Here is an 18,292-nt window from a genome sequence, read left to right as displayed (position 1 = left end):
TCCTGCTATCTCCCTTATCGCATTTGTTAATACCTGAAGATGACCAGTGGAGGTCGAAAGCTTGTACATTAAACCTCTGACAAGAAATTCTTAATCAATATTTCCTCGGACAACTCTTATGGGAGTCGACTCCTGCTCTGCGTACCAATGCTAGAAATGTTGAGCACCTTAGGAAGAAAGTCGTGAATGCAGAAACTGCAGTGGATTTTAACTATACTTGCCCTCAAAAAGACCCGTTACACACACACATGCACATTATATATATATAACGCCAACGCAAGGCCGGCTCTTTTCTCTTTGCGTCAAACAGGTCTAGTGCACAAATTACCATCATGCTCCGCCCTATAGAATGTATATAAATCTATATATTACTGTATATTTCTGAAGACATACTTACGAGCGTGGTTACACTTGAAAGAATGAGAATATTGTTTACAGAGGAAAGGGAAGAGGAAGAGAAGACAACAAGGGTCTAAGACAGCGTTTCCCAACCTAGGATGCACCCCCTGGAAATGTTGAAATAAATTATAGGTGTGTAGGGAAGTGATGCACACTAAAACCACATTGCTACATGCACCATTGATTACCTAGTTGTGCATATTTGACTTTTTCTAGGGTGTTCTTATTTCTTCTACAAACAATATTGTCAATTTGTTTCAGGAATCAAGAAAATAAATCATCAAGGAGTACACTTCACTTTCTTTTATCCTTCTAATAACAAGATAAGGGTGCTGGACTGCTTAGACATGACAACAGGGGGTGCTATGGTCGGAAAAGGTTGGGAAACGCTGGTCTAAGAGATTGTTTACGTAGGAAAAAGATGAGGAAGAGAAGACTAGGGGTTTAACCCATTCAACTCCGATGACAAGATGTCTTGTCATTTGGTCAAATAAAACAAAATATCATAAAACACCAAAATGTTTGATCAAACACCAGAAAAATATGACGTCAGTCCTCGCTTCGCTGCGAGCGAAGCGAGGACTAACGTCATATTTTTCTGGTGTTTGATCAAACATTTTGGTGTTTTATGATTTTTTGTTTTATTTGACCAAATGACAAGACATCTTGTCATCGGAGTTGAATGGGTTAAGAGATTGTTTACAGAGGAAAGAGAAGAAGAAGAGAGGACCATGGGCCTTTGGTTGTCACCTTGGAGACTTGAAGACCAAATTCACTGTGTAAGGTGTGGTGACATCATCAGGCACACTGAGGACAACGGTATGGCCGTCGAAGAGTCTCTGTGGCTTGGCAGCGGCCATTGTCGCCGTCGCCGTCGTCGTCGTCGACTGATCGAGTCTGTCAAACGCCACGGGGCTTTCTTGGTTTTCGTTGTCTGTTTTCAAGTCACCCGCCAAATTCATGTTTTCCATCGTTTGTATCCACAAGTCCACACTCTTATTCAACCCCTGAACTTTCTTGACCTGCTGCAAGACTGCAAGCTTTCCTATCCTGGATTCTTGGAGCGCGTGGTAAACCTTCTCCTCCAGGTTCACTATGTCTGTTTCCGCTTCGATGTCTTGCTCCTGTTCTTCCTCGCGCCTACGGAAAAGGGCGAGCCGGGATGCCGTTTCGGCCATGACGGGGAGTTTCTCCTTGGGCGCGTCGTCGAACATCTGTCTTATGTTGTTCTCCGCCTCGGCAAGCAAGTTCCTGACGGCTTTGTTTTGGTCGACATATTCTGCTTTCCGCTGATCGAGCGCGTGGCGCATGTGCAGAAGCTTGTGGTGCCCCGGGGGATGCTTAAGTACGGCGCACTCCCCACAAATGGCGACGCGGCACGAGGTGCACCAGAAGGACAGCCGACAGTCGTGGTCTGGGCAAACACCTCCACAAAACCCCTTATGCCCGGAGTCTTTCGTCCTTCTGGACTTGACAGAGTCGCGGAAATCTTTGGCCGCCGAGACACAGGCGAAGAGAGCCTCCCACCCATAGTTGACGGGGATGTCCTGGATGGAAGTGTACGGGTGCATCCGGCGACACGTGGGGCAGGCCACTACCCCGACGTGGAAGACCTGCGCCAGGCAGGACAGGCAGAAGTTGTGACCACAGGGCAGCACGTGAGGCCGGCGGTCCTTCCCCAAAAGGTGCAGGCACACGCTGCACTCCATCCTGCAACATATTGGACAGACATTGAAAAATGCTTAATACCTACGGGCTTGTGTGTACGTGCAAACAAATACATCCTCTTTCGCTCTCTCACACGAATACACATCAGTAACGCGCTGAGGTAATGTGTCGTGAAAGAGAAAGGCAACTGACGACAAACAGGCCAGCAAAGGCACTATGTGAGAACGAACCCTTTATTGGTACAACGTTTCCTTCATTCGAACTTTATCAGGTACTTGATAAAGCTCGAACGGGCGAAACGTTGTTCCAATACAGACTTCGTCATCAAATGATGGTGTTTCTCCTGACGTCATGCGTCGTGGAGCTCAGCTACTATATCGTTGATATCATCAGAAGATCCCCCCGAGACATAAGAACATAATAACAGAGGAGACTGCAAGAGACCATAAGGCCTGCACTAGGCAGTTCCATGTCCTTTATTACCTGTCATCCCCATCCATAAAGTTATCTAATATTCTCTTACAACAACCAATTGCTTCAACACTCACTACGTGGTTACTAAATCTATTCCATTTGTTAAGAACATAAGAATGGAGGAGGCCGCAACACCATAAGGCCTACACTAAGTAGTTCCATATCCATTACCACCTGTCATTCCTATCTAATATTCATCTAATCTTCTCTTAAATTAACCGATAGTTTCAGCGCTCACTACGTGGTTAACTAAGTTTATTCCATTCGTTAACCACTCTATTAGTAAACCAGTTCTTGCCTATTTCCTTCTTAAACCTAAATTTGTCCAATCTAAATACACCACAACGAGTCCTGTCCTGCTGTCTTAATATGATGAACCTTCTAAATAACAACTAGAAAACATGACCCCCATATTCAAAAAAGGGGATACAGAAGATCCACTGAACTACAGACTAGTATCTCTCCCAAGTATGGTAGGAAACACGCTGGAAAAGGTAATCACTGAAAGACGAAGAGACCATTTGCAAAAGAAGAAAATCGTAAGAGATAGTTTGATCTCAGAGATATCCAACAAGAAAGCGAAGGGCATCCAACAAGAGAACGAATGGGTGGGTTGCATAGATTTGGACTTTGGTAAAGCGTTTGACAAGTGAGACACAAGAGAAGCGATCACCACTTTTTTTTTTCTCAGCGGGCCAGATAACTATTTTGTTTAACACAATACAGTAAATAATAATAATAATGATAATGATAATGATAATGTGGATAAGAGGTAAAGGGAACACGGGCTGAGCGAAATACTTTTATTCCTGACTAGTTTCGCCTGAGTGGCTTCTGAAGAAGCCACTCAGGCTGAAGAAGCCACTCAAGCGAAACTAGTCAGGAATAAAAGTATTTCGCTCAGCCCGTGTTCCCTTTACCTCCTATCCACATTCGTCACAATGTATACACAATAATAATAATAATAACAAAATAATAATAGTAATAATAATAATAATAATAATAATAATAATAATAATAATAATAATAATAATGATAATAATAACAATAATAATAACGGAAATTGGAAAAAATAACTCAAAGAAACCATGCTAAACTGGACGAGAATCTTCTTTTTGGAAAGATTGATGAGAACGATGAAGGGAATGCCTAAACTAGAAAAAGTCAATTTGAGCGGGACACTATACGATCAATATCATTGCGCAATATTCCGTATTGTACAATATTATTGACGGTGTAGGAATAGTATTGGAGAATGTGACAATGCATTGAAGGCATCAAATAGATAGAAACACGTGTGCCCCTTCAATACCATCCCTTAACCATCAATAATAACGCACAATACGGAATATTGCGCAATACTATTAATTGTGCAATACCTGCTTTACTCAAGCACTAGTCGTGTATCCATACAAATGATTTAGGGGGTGGGGGGGAAGGCGTGAGGGCAAACACTCGTAAAGGACATCAATATTATATGAATTTAATGAACCATGCCCTTGGTCCAACTCGCTGCCGTCACCTCGACCACCGCCACAAGTGGCGACGCTCTAACCCGATCGGCCAGCCATTAGAAAGCATTATATGGGTAAATGTTCTAGTATATCAATATACTTTATAACAACACAGTCTATTTCTCCTCCATTTTCCTCACACATCACTGTCATTTTCTTAGCACCTCCCTGTGCGACCACCACTCCCTCCCTATCTTTTTCCTAGGGGGCAATTGTCCTCCGGGGGAAATTGTCCTAGGGGGCAATTGTCCCAGGGGGCAATTGTCAACGGGGGGAAATTGTCCTCCGGGGGAAATTGTCCTGATACGATGAAGCAAATAAGAACGACGAACGACCTACAAACTTGCCGAGCAAGGAATGTAAAAGGAGCATAAAGTAGCATTTAACCCACTAAACTCCGATGACAAGATTCTTGTCATTTGGTCAAATAAAACAAAAAATCATAAAACACCAAAATGTTTGATCAAACAGCACCAGGAAAATATGACGTCAGCCCTCGCTTCGCTCGCGAGCGAAGCGAGGACTGACGTCATATTTTCCTGGTCCTGTTTGATCAAACATTTTGGTGTTTTATGATTTTTTGTTTTATTTGATCAAATGACAAGAATCTTGACCATTAATCGAAAACCTCGACTTCAAAGACATAAGCGACATAGTCAAACCAGCATATGCATGACGGCCAAATATCCGAGAGATTCTTGGCCGTCTACACGAAGAAAAATATTGTTTAAAAGAATAATGTTTGGTTACCCCTGGGCCTTAGATGTGCTGAAGAGAAAGAGGGTTTGGTGAACCGTGTTTACCTGGATCTAGAGAAGGCATTTGATAAAGTACCTCACAACCAATCCTAGATTTCAGGTCTAGGAAGAATTTGCCTGAAAGTGTGAAACCACAAGAAATACAGAATAAGTATGCTACGAATGAATCACACTGGGCTTCCACAGACTTCCACCAGCGCCGACCGTTACGAGTTCGGTTGAGTAAAAACGACTTCGGTTGCAATATTAGAATTTTCGAATCTCCAAATACCAAATTATCTTTTCGTCATATATAGCAAAACTGAATTGACTACGAGATTGTAAAATTATACGAATGTTATACATATTGTTTTGAAGTGTTCTTAGAGAAGTCTAGGTTTCCGTAAACAAAGTCATATTCTAGTTATCTCAATGGAGGTTGGAGGTAGGATGTCGGAGGAAAAATAGCCCATTGTGATAACCCCTTTAGGTAAAAAAAAAAAAAAATACAAAGACCGCTTCGTATTCTGCTTAGTGCATTCCTTTGTGGCAACCACAATCAACTACATTCCTTCGCCCACACACTACCTGAACGACAATGTACAGTTAACACGCTGATAAGGCTTATCGCACACACGTATTACATTACGGGAAGAAAGCAAGGAGATCTGCACTAAAGGTTAACCATTAAACTCCGATGACAAGATTCTTGCCATTTGGTCAAATAAAACAAAAAATCATAAAACACCAAAATGTTTGATCAAACATTTTGGTGTTTTATGATTTTTTGTTTTATTTGACCAAATGACAAGAATCTTGTCATCGGAGTTGAATGGGTTAATTAACAATTCGTAACTAAAAACAACTAAATCAACATCCTAAAAGCAAACGCACAGATTTGAGCGACAGAATCTGCATTACATATGTAAAATATAGCAAGAGACAGAGTACCTATTCACATTAGCGGTTTGAACTGCTCGGAAACCGTGGCGGTACCGCATATTCAAGGGAAAAAATGCGCGGTTGCGTGTGAACGCCTCCACTGATTTACACTGTAATTGAACCGCTAGTGTCAACAGGGGTTTATAGTGTAAGTCAACAACTGTGCATTTTTCCCTTGACTATGCGGTAGCGCATAGATAGCAAGGTTTTCCTTAGAGAACATGGGCAAACATTACGAAAGAAAACCACATATTAATAAATATGGTTCTCCACACATACTCGTACATATATATACACACAGACGCGCGCGCGTGGTTTGATGGTGTAGTGGTACCGTCATCTACTGCTAACTCAGCGATTACGAGTTTGACACAAGCCGTCCAGGGTATAACAAAGGCATCACAGCTCTGCAAATCATTATCCGCTCCCTTGGGCAAGACAATAACGGTGTTATTCTTAAAAAGATATATCTTTCCTTATATATTATATAAATCCCTGGAAGGGAAAGATTTACATAGGGAAAGAATTTTTTAAGAATACCACCGTAAGATTCTTACGGTGGTATTCTTAAAAAGAAGTCCTTATATAAATCTTTCCCTTACAAGGATTTATATAAGACTTATATAAGGACCGGCTAGTGTGTGTGTGTTTGTGTGTGTGTGTGTGTGTGTGTGTGTGTGTGTGTGTGTGTGTGTGTGTGTGTGTGTGTGTGTGTGTGTGTGTGTGTGTGTGTGCGTGTGCTGGTATCAACCAAACTGCATTTACCTGATTGTAATATACAAGAGAGGAGCAACGCTCGTGGGGTCTTGTCTTCTTACACTTTCTGATTATATTATCATACTTGGCCACAAATTCACATATAGCTCCGATTTAAACTGTATCTTCTCATTCTCTAATCATCATACAAAGATCTAAATTCATGTATTGTTCCTACTAAAATATTTCTTATATTCATCCACCTGTGTGTGTGTGTGTGTGTGTGTGTGTGTGTGTGTGTGTGTGTGTGTGTGTGTGTGTGTGTGTGTGTGTGTGTGTGTGTGTGATTCACCATGGTCTTGGATCACGTGTTGGACTCGTGATCCACAGTTATTAATCTCCCGGATGAGAGTTCAGAGTTCGTATGACCGATATATGGATAATACTGTGACCTTACACACACACCCAACTCTCCCCCACGCCAGTTGGAGTAACAACCCGCAGTGCAGCGATACTGAAATTATTTCAGCCCTGGACGGGAATCGAACCCGGACCGCCGTAGTGTAGTGGTAGGCGAGAACTCTAACCACCGCGCCCCGAGGTTTTGTGTGTGTGTGTGTGTGTGTGTGTGTGTGTGTGTGTGTGTGTGTGTGTGTGTGTGTGTGTGTGTGTGTGTGTGTGTGTGTTCACTTGGTCTTTGGATCACGTGTTGGACTCGTGATCGACAGCTATTTCCCTCCTGGAAGAGAGCTCAGAGCTCGTAGGTCCGATCTATGGGTAATGCTATGACCTTGCACACACACACACACCCAACTCCCCGCCCACGAGAGTCAGAGTAACGACCCGAAGAGCAGCGGTACCGAAATAATTTCGTCCCTGGGCAGGATTCGAACCAAGCACTACGGGCACCACCATGCTAGTAGTTCATCGCTCTACCAGCTGCGCCACCGTGTGTGTGTGTGTGTGTGTGTGTGTGTGTGTGTGTGTGTGTGTGTGTGTGTGTGTGTGTGTGTGTGTGTGTGTGTGTGTGTGTGTGTGTGTGTGTGTGTGTGTGTGTGTGTGTGTGTGTTTGTTCAAGGTCACAGCATAGACGAAATAAGAAGAATACGAACAGCAAAATAATCCACAATAAATATAATGACGCAATAAAACCACTTGGGAAAATAAAATGAAAGGTGACCGAACGTTTTCGTCTATTTAGATAAACGTTAGGTCACCTTTCATTTTATTTTCCAAGTGGTTTTATTGCATATTTTGTGAATCACGTGTTTTTGTGATTTATTCGCAAACATAATGACGTGGAGCACACACGCGCGCGCACACACACACACACAAGTTTACGTCACAAATCCCAACAAAGTAATTAGCTCACAGAATCTAAAGACAATTATAAGAATATCTGCAACTGATGAAGAACTAGTAATGGCAAGATAACTTACAACTAACCGAAATCAGGAACAAAAGAAACAGACTAGTGAAATGACTTTGTTTTTGGAAGGGGCCGGGGGGGGGGGGAATGAAACCAGAAAACAGCACAGTGAAGATGGCTTAGGCTTGTTTCACACGTATCGACTTTTCTCCGTGCGCCGTCCACGACACGACGTCGTGCTTCCAAAGAACCATGAGTGTCTATGGACGCTTTCACATGTCACGACTATATGTGAAAGCGTCCATACACACTCATGGTCTTTTGAGAACACGACGTCGTGTCGTGGACGTCTCACGGCGAAAAGTCGATACGTGTGAAAGGAGCCTGATATATCGACCAAGTAGGAAGTCGGTGATTACCTACAAGAAAATAAAACCGATATTGTGCATTTGGTTGAAACCAAATTAACCCATTCAACTCCGATGACAAGATGTCTTGTCATTTGGTCAAATAAAACAAAAAATCATAATAAAACAACAAAATGTTTGATGATCAAACAGCACCAGAAAAATATGACGTCATCAGTCCTCCTCGAGGAGGAGGACTGATGACGTCATATTTTTCTGGTGCTGTTTGATCATCAAACATTTTGTTGTTTTATTATGATTTTTTGTTTTATTTGACCAAATGACAAGACATCTTGTCATCGGAGTTGAAACCAAATTAACAGAAACCATCGATCCTACAAGACTCAAGACACTAGATCACTAGCTGAGCGGTTTAGAGCGTCGCTATATGCAGCGGAGGTCGAGGGGATGGCGGTTCGAACCCTGCCGCCGGCGAGTTGGAGCAAGGGCATGGTTCATTAAATTCTACGCTACAAAGTCTTCTGTGAGGGGCATCGTCCTAGCCTTCTGATAGGAGGGAGTTTGCGACGTTAAATCAATGATAAATAGATCATGAAGTGATAGTGAGGATAAAGGTGGGGCAATGAATTCGATAAGATAAGAGAGACAACATGGCAACGTGCTCACGACGAAGGCATGAGACGGTAAGGAACGCCAAGGGTCGTTGTGAGAAAGATCTCTTTAATGAAGAAAAATATAATAATGATAATAATAACAATAATGATGGTAATAATAATAATAATGTGTGAACATTGTGACGAATGTGGATAGGAGGTGAAGGGAACACGGGCTGAGGGAAATACTTTTATTCCTGACTAGTTTCGCCTGAGTGGCTTCTTAAGAAGCCACTCAGGCGAAACTGAAGAAGCCACTCAGGCGAAACTAGTCAGGAATAAAAGTATTTCCCTCAGCCTGTGTTCCCTTTACCTCCTATCAATAACAACAACAATAATAATAATAATAATAATAATAATAATAATATAATAATAATAATGATATAATAATGATAATAATATAATAATAATGATTAATAACAATTAATAATAATGATAGTTAATAATAATTAATGATAATAATAATAAAATAACAATGATAATGATAATAATAATAATATGGTATTCGTTGCACGATGGAGAAATTCATTAAAAGGATCTTCAAAACAAAGTGACAATAATGAAACCATTAACATCTTTCATGTTTTATAATGAACACAGCGAAGACAAGGAAAAGACCATTCGCAGAATAATGATCAACAACGGGGTGACTCCAGCACCTAATAACCAAATAAACTTAGTTTGCTTTTATAAGGCGAATAAATCAGCGTCATTTCATAATGAAAATTAGTAAGGATAACGCCGTAGAAATTAGTGTGAACTATGTGGTGTATAAACATACTTGACAGACAGGGGATTGTGCATCTCGTCAAAACACTTAAGAGGTGGTTCATACGGTCTAACGGTTCGTCGAACGTTCACACGTTCACACACGTGTCTGTCGAACCGCGTTCGACGAACCGTAAAGCGGCCCATACACGATCAATTATATTGCGCAATTTCATTGTCAATACTCTGAATTGACAATTAAATTGACCGTGTATGGGCGACAGACACGTGTTTACACTGGTCTCACCGTAGCTTCTCTTGACAAATGATAATACTTTATCACCACCGTTATAACGGCGGGATTTTGGCTCACTACACAGAACACGACAAAAGACCACAAATAGCAGATCTGAGAAATAATACCTCCATCATTTACCGAACAACTGATCGCCGCAGACTACAAATAGCAGACACTGCGTTAATGGAAAAATTCAGACCACCATTAAATTCTCAGGAAAATCAATTAATACTTCCCTCAAAAAAACAGTGACAGACTGCTCACATCATTTATGGACATTTAGTCACCTGCCACACAGGGAGGCCAATTACATTTCTGGGCACATGAACCCCAATTTTTGACAAATTTACTATTCCCATCCAGCTGAAGAAGTAAGAAACTTCAAAATCTGCAGATACTGGTCTAACAAATGAATATTGGAAACTTCTGTTCCGCGTTGAACTATATATATGAAAAAAACTTCGCCAACCGTGTAGTTAATGAATGGAATAAACTTCCTGCGGAGGCAGTGCAATGTAGTTCAGTTAGAAGCTTTAAGAATCTTTTAGATAAACGCCTAAACAAGATGCTGTAATGACTGTCATTTATCTTATATTATTTGTTTATCTGTTTTGTTATCATTTGTCTTGATTCTCATCATTAGTTATATGTCAATTTATTATTATTTACTATTTAATTATGTATTTTATCTATTATTTACATTATTATAGTTTTTAGTTATTTATTAATTTATTTATCATTATTGTGTTTTCTTTTCCGCATCCGACCTAGATATGGACCAAAAGGCCTCCTGTCGGCATGCTCCGCGTTTGTAATTCTTTGTATAAGAGATCACTACGATAATAATGATGATAACAACAACAATAATAATGATGATGATGATAATAATAATAATGATAATAATGATAATAATAATAATAATAATAATAATAATAATAATAATAATAATGTGGAAACGAAAACTGCTGGGGTACTATTTTTTAGAACACTGTAATGGACAACACAGTGACCCAACGGGTAAAAGAACTGACACGAAGAAGAGGTCACTCCACTATGTCTGGAACTGTGACAAAGAAATCATCATTACTACAGGCTCATTCTTGTATAGTTATAAGCAAAGTTCTTGAGCCTCGCTATAGTTCATACAACGTCCATGTTTTGTTTTTTTTTTCGACTAAGCGATATATTGACTAAGTAGTATTTATCTTACAGTTAGGCAATTTTCTTGAATTGATAAGAAAAATGTCAAAGAATCTGAATTTCCTATCATGAACAAATTATGGGTGGGTAAAAAAAATTGCTCGTAACTGTATATAGGAAAAAGTAAGCATGTACAATGGTTACCACACTGAGACGTTTCACCTCCGCAGGAAGTTTATTCCATTCATTTACTACACGGTTGGCGAAGTTGTTTGTACCCACCTCCAAATTAAATCTATTTCCAGACAGTTTGAGACTTGTTTCTCGTCTGATCCTTGTCTGGTTAGCCGCTAACGCTCTGACGATTCGTGTAACTAATTGCTCAGTTTTGCCATTCTTTTATAGTGCAACGCGGAACGGAAGTTTCCAACCTCCATTGGAATAACTAGAATATAGACTTCGATTACAGATATCTAAACTTCTCTAAGAACATTTCAACATTATGTCTAGGTTTATAATCTCTTAGTTCATCATTCAGCTTTGCTATATATGACGAGAAGATAATTTGATATTTGGAGATTCGAAAATTCAAATATTGTAACCGAAGTCGTTTTTGCTCAAACGACTTTCAATTGTCGGCGTTGGTGAAGACGGTGGAAGCTGCCCAGTAGGAAAGGAGAGGATTAACCCATTAAACTCCGATGACAAGATTCTTGTCATTTGGTCAAATAAAACAAAAAATCATAAAACACCAAAATGTTTGATCAAACAGCACCAGAAAAATATGACGTCAGTTCTCGCTTCGCTCGCGAGCGAAGCGAGGACTGACGTCATATTTTTCTGGTGCTGTTTGATCAAACATTTTGGTGTTTTATGATTTTTTGTTTTATTTGACCAAATGACAAGAATCTTGTCACCGGAGTTTAATGGGTTAAGAAGAGACATCAACACAGTCTAAAATAATGAACAAATGTTTCCAATTAGTTTTCAATATACGGAAAATTATTTCTTAGAGAAGAAAGGTATGGACAGTTAACATCGGTTCGTAGGAAATAGCTTTGGTATTCTTAAAAAAACTTCTTTCCCTTCCAAGGATTTATATAAGATTTATATCAGGAAACATTTATTTCTAAGAACACCACCGTAAGATTCTTACGATGGCATTCTTAAAAAAAATATATTTTCCTTCCAAGGATTTATATAAAGATTTATATAAGGAAATATTTTTTTTAAGAATACCACCGTAAATCCCTTTGAACGACCCATTGCAAGAACTCAAAGAAGAGCTCGCACAAGACTCGGTGGCGCGGTTGATAGAGTACTAGACTGCCAATACGGAGGTGCGGCAGTACCTGGTTCGAATCCTGCCCAGTGCCGAAATTATTTCGGTATCGCTGCGCTTTGGGTCGTTACTCCGACTCTCGTGGGCGGGGAGTTGAGTATGTGTGTGTAAGGTCATAGCACTACCCATAGATCGGTCATATGAGCTCTGAGCTCTCTTCCGGGAGGGAAATAGCTGTCGATCACGAGTCCAACGCGTGATCCAAAGACCAAGGTGAATACACAGTGGTCTGATCACCACGTCCAAGGTGGCGGGTCCCGAGATAGACCATTATGTTAACACCGAACCTACAAGACAAGACACTAAACAGAGCAAGATCCAGAGTCCCCAGCTCTGATGACAATCTGGTTAACCCATTAAACTCTGATGACAAGATTCTTGTCATTTGGTCAAATAAAACCAAAAAATCATAAAACACCAAAATGTTTGATCAAACAGCACCAGAAAAATATGACGTCAGTCCTCGCTTCGCTCGCGAGCGAAGCGAGGACTGACGTCATATTTTTCTGGTGCTGTTTGATCAAACATTTTGGTGTTTTATGATTTTTTGGTTTTATTTGACCAAATGACAAGAATCTTGTCATCGGAGTTTAATGGGTTAAATGGGGTCTGAAGATCAACCCATCCCGCAAGTCCAGAGAAGCAGTACAGAAAAGCTCATATACACTTTCACCCGATTTAGTGAACACCGACTTAGTCAATATCAACCCAAGAACACTTGTATGGCTGAACGTCTGGCGCGATAAGCTATGGTGGACGTGGAGGTGAAGGACGTGCATACAAATATTGAAAACACTGGGGTCTGAGGGGTCTAAAGCGGTCCATACACGATCAATTATATTGCGCAATTTCATTGTCAATACCCTGAATTGACAATTAAATTGACCGTGTATGGGCGATATATCGCCCATACACGGTCAATTTAATTGTCAATTCAGAGTATTGACAATGAAATTGCGCAATATAATTGATCGCGTATGGGCCGCTTTAGATTTCATCAGGGGTCACCAAACTTTTTTTTTCGACAGTGGACCAAATAACTGCAGGGTAATGCGGGGTGCATTACCATTTTGTTCAATGCAATACAGTGAATACACAAAGAAATAAAGACAACCAACATATCAATCTACCAATACACAAATAATGAAGACAAAGGAGAATAGATAACAAACATGTCCATTTACCAAATTGTAAAGATAAAGATGATGATGATGATGATGATGATGATGATGATGATGATGATGATGATGATGATACTAATATTACCAAGGGCTTTTTCCCCATTACAAAGGGGGTAAACCAAAGTGAAAAGGCATAAATCCACTCCCACCCATTTCATCCCTGCATACTCCACTCCCATTCACCACCCAACCCTCCCTCTTTTCTTGGCTCCTCCTGGATGACGGACCATCCCTGCATCTCACCCACTGCCCTGAGTCAGAAGCAATGCAACAAGGCACAGCACATCCACAGCAAGACAGATTCATTTAATCGGCGACCCACCCCTTCTCCGTCCCCTCGTGCAAAAAAGACGAAGAGAAATCACTTCGGGCTGTGCCAAAATACCATTCACTCATATTCCCTCATCCCCCATCACCCACCCACTCCCATGCATCACAGTATCATCCATACACAACCCTTTTCCATTCACCTCTATCTTCTCCCTTCCTTCCTCAACAGACATTCCCCTCTTTCCTAATGCCCCTTTTTCACCCATTCCTCCATCTCATCCCTGGTCGCCCCCTCATGTTCACTCCTTCTACTTTTGCCTTCCACACTTCATTAACTAATCTTCCTTCACTCATTCTTTCCATGTGTCCAAACCATCCTAATACTCTTTCATCAACCCTATCTCCCAACTCCTTTTCTCCTCACCTCCTCGTTTCTCACTCTATCAAGCCTAGTAACCCCAATCATACTTCTCAGGCATTTCATCTCAAACACATTTAAACTCTTCCTCTCTTAGGTTCCATGTTTCTGCCCCCATACAGTACTGTCGGCACAATCACCCCTTCGTACAACCTCCTCTTTGCGTCCATTCCCAAATGTCTATTTCTACACTTTTTTAACCCATTACACTCCGATGACAAGAGTACTTTTCCTTTGGTCAAATAAAACAAAAATCATAATAAAACAACAAAATGTTTGATGATCAAACAGCACCAGAAAAATATGACGTCATCAGTCCTCCTCGAGGAGGACTGACGACGTCATATTTTTCTGGTGCTGTTTGATCATCAAACATTTTGTTGTTTTATTATGATTTTTTGTTTTATTTGACCAAATGACAAGACATCTTGTCATCGGAGTTGAATGGGTTAATCCCCCAAGGCATTTGTTTCTATCTACATTCTACTTCCACCTCCACTCCTCCCTTTCCCACCACATTCGCTTCCAAGTATATAAAACTATTCACTTCCTCCAGTCTTTCTCCCTTAATACTCCCAATTTGCCGTCATCCTTTCCCCTTGTACATTACTTTTACCCACATTTATCTTCAACTTCCTTCTTTCGCATATTTTTCCACACTCCGTCACTAACTTCCTCAATCCCTCCTCCGAATCTGCTACAAGCGGAGAGTTGTCAGCAAACAACAACTGCCTTATTTCCACTCATCTCCATTTTCTTTAAATATCTCGATTCCTTGGCCTATTACCCTTGTATTCACCTCTCGCACCACCCCCATGTACGTATAAGTCAAACAGCCATTTAAACTCCGATGACAAGATTCTTGTCATTTTGTCAAATAAAACAAAAATTAATAAAACATCAAAATGTTTGATCAAACACCAGAAAAATAGGACGTCCACGTTTCAATTTCCAACGAATGCCTCTATCGAGCGATTCTTCAGTCTCGGCTGCGATGGCATGGAATTAAAAGTGATTTGTGGTTGAAAAAATATATTAAATGATCACTGGGAACCATTCAGTGTAAATGTGTATATATATATATATATATATATATATATATATATATATATATATATATATATATATATAATATATATATATATATATATATATATATATATATACAATCTTTTTTCAAGTCTGGGTTTCGAGTGCCGGGAAGTGTGTGCCAGGTTTTGCACGCGTGCCAAGGGTTCCCCACCCCTGCTCTTTATGATCCATCTCTATTAACCCTTTTCAGCTGAGCTCTACTTGGTCCCTTCCTGGTACACCTACCCGAAAGATAACTAACGCTTTGACGTGGTGTATAGGCTTGAGAATCCTTATGACTACAAAAGCTATGTCGACAGAGATGAAAATCTCAGCAGGGTCACTCCTATTGAACAGGCCTTGTACGAAAGACGAGACAAAGAGCAGCTCGCGCACACAGTGTTTCAGGCCCCACTGCTGACTTCGTAATAACTGTGTGGACCACTGGATAGCTTATAGACATACAGGACTCCACCGAATATAATTAATATGTTGGCACCAAAGAAACATCTTGCCAGAGACCAGTTGGCAGGCAGGTGAGATTACTAACTTCATGTACTAACCATTATAGTGATCTTGGTGGATCACTCTTAAAGCCCATTAAACTCCGATGACAAGATTCTTGTCATTTGGTCAAATAAAACAAAAAATCATAAAACACCAAAATGTTTGATACCAGAAAAATATGACGTCAGTCCTCGCTTCACGTCATATTTTTCTGGTGTTTGATCAAACATTTTGGTGTTTTATGATTTTTTGTTTTATTTGACCAAATGACAAGAATCTTGTCATCGGAGTTTAATGGATTAAACAACCTGAACAAAATGAAGATCTTCACATAAACGAGAACCCTCTCAGAAGACCACAGGCTGAAGAGTTTAAGAATGAAATAAACTTCATATCAGGAGATAAGTGCAACAGCGTTAGCATTGTTAAAGTTATGTATTTTCTCCACCTCGGTTCCCAGTTAGACAGGATTCTCTGTCAGACGGACCAGCTTCTTCCTTCATTCCCCTCTGTCCTGCACTGTCTGGTTTCTTCTGAACTCCTCCAGTCATGCCAAGCTGCATTTTGGTCTCCAAGTTCTCGCCCACAGCATCTCTCTATTTTGATCTTTCTTTTTTTTTTTTTTTTTTTTTTTTTTTTTTTTTTTTTTTTTTTTTTTTTTTTTTTTTTTTTTTTTTTTTTTATCCAATTCCATCCTCTCTTTGCTTTCCTTCCCCAATCCATTCTTACAATATGCCCCGACCACTTCAACCGCGATACGTCTATTTTTCTCAGTACAGTCGTACCTCTTATGTCAAATCTGATTCTATTATTTCTGATTCACTCTCTCTCTCTTAGTTTTTCCTGTCATCAGTCTCAAAATTCTCACCTCTACAGTCGTAAAAAAGAAAAGAAGGATAAGAATACATTTCAGTTGGAGATTAAAACAGATTTGAAACTCTGAGAAACAACGAGGACACAAGGGACATGAATTCCATAGAATCTGCAGAGAAAACGGCGCAAAGAGTATCAGACAAAGCAAATACTCCAAAGTTGCGATTGACCTTGTAAAAAGAACGTTTCTGTAGATTAAAGCCAGGAGGGACTATATGTATATATATATATATATATATATATACATATATATATACATTCTCAACCACAATACACTTTAATTCTAAACCATCACCATCAAGAGGGTCTCGAGGCCAACATGCAGAAATTGAAACGTTATATATATCTAATATAAAAAAATTTAATGGTTGCTTACGCCGTCCGGTGGTAATTCGGTCACACCTTCGCGTTTGGTGGTAAATCGGTTACACCGCCAACTACGGTGAAGAAGAAGAACTCGAAGAAGAAGAACTCGAAGAAATCGAAGAAGAAGAAGAGGAAGAACTCGAAGAAGAAGAACTCGAAGAAGAAGAAGAAGAAGAAAAAGAAGAAGAAGAACTCGAAGAAGAAGAAGAAGAACTCGAAGAAGAACTCGAAAAACTCGAAGAAGAACTCGAAGAACTCGAAGAACTCGAAGAACTCGAAAAAGAAGAACTCGAAGAACTCGAAAAAGAAGAACTCGAAGAACTCGAAAGAGAAGAACTCGAAGAAGAACTCGAAGAAGAACTCGAAGAAGAACTCGAAGAAGAACTCGAAGAACTCGAAGAACTCGAAAAAGAACTCGAAGAAGAACTCGAAGAAGAACTCGAAGAAGAACTCTTTATTTTCCAAAAAAGGGGCGTAGCCCAGGGCGCGCAGCGCCCGCGCCTAAGGCGCAGCGCCGCAGGCCAAGGCCCCCGGCGTAGCTGGGCCGGCGCAGCCGGTGTGTGTGTGTGTGTGTGTGTGTGTGCGTGTGTGTGTGTGTGTGTGTGTGTGTGTGTGTGTGTGTGTGTGTGTGTGTGTAACTGAAGGCGGAGGAAGTATACAAGGAATAATGGAAGAATTTTACTGCCTTAACGTTTCGACCCTTAGGGTCTTGATCACCTAGCTTAACAATTAAGCACAACCTGGACATTTTATACACAGTCATGTCATCTCACAGGGTGCCTAGGAAAGGTCGTTGTGTTCGGAACATTTGTACATTCCGAACACAATGACCTTTCCTTGGTACCCTGTGAGATGACATGACTGTGTATAAAATGTCCAGGTTGTGCTTAATTGTTAAGCTTTGTGATCAAGACCCTAAGGGTCGAAACGTTAAGGCAGTAAAATACTTCCATTATTCCTCGTATACTTCCTCCGCCTTCAGTTACACTTGCATTAGTTTAAATCAATATATATATATATATATATATATATATATATATATATAAATATATATATATGCGTGTGTGTGCGTGTGTGTGTGTGTGTGTGTGTGTGTGTGTGTGTGTGTGTGTGTGTGTGTGTGTGTGTGTGTGTGTGTGTGTGTGTGTGTTTACCTAGTTGTATTTTACGGAAAGAGGAGCTAAGCTCGTGGTGTCCCGTCTTTGTATCTCTCCATGTCTGTGTGTGTGTGTGTGTGTGTGTGTGTGTGTGTGTGTGTGTGTGTGTGTGTGTGTGTGTGTGTGTGTGTGTGTGTGTGT

At 40.4% G+C, this 18,292-nt stretch overlaps 1 protein-coding gene across 3 annotated transcripts in view; it reads right to left on the bottom strand.

Moving 5' to 3' along the window:
* Nucleotides 1-18,292, bottom strand: part of LOC143030990 (uncharacterized) — a 70,447-nt gene that overhangs the window by 48,101 nt on the left and 4,054 nt on the right. For all 3 annotated transcript variants that reach the window (XM_076194304.1, XM_076194303.1, XM_076194306.1), the window contains exon 2: nucleotides 1,150-2,109. In XM_076194304.1, coding sequence (XP_076050419.1) covers nucleotides 1,150-2,109 — 960 coding nt within the window. The remainder of the gene's footprint in view (nucleotides 1-1,149; nucleotides 2,110-18,292) is intronic.

This window comes from Oratosquilla oratoria, chromosome 12 (genome assembly GCF_046742065.1).
Source record: "Oratosquilla oratoria isolate Oo_2021 chromosome 12, ASM4674206v1, whole genome shotgun sequence".
NCBI lineage: Eukaryota > Metazoa > Arthropoda > Malacostraca > Stomatopoda > Squillidae > Oratosquilla > Oratosquilla oratoria.
The sequence above is the reverse complement of the archived record's forward strand: the minus strand, read 5'-3'. Positions and strand labels throughout refer to the sequence as shown.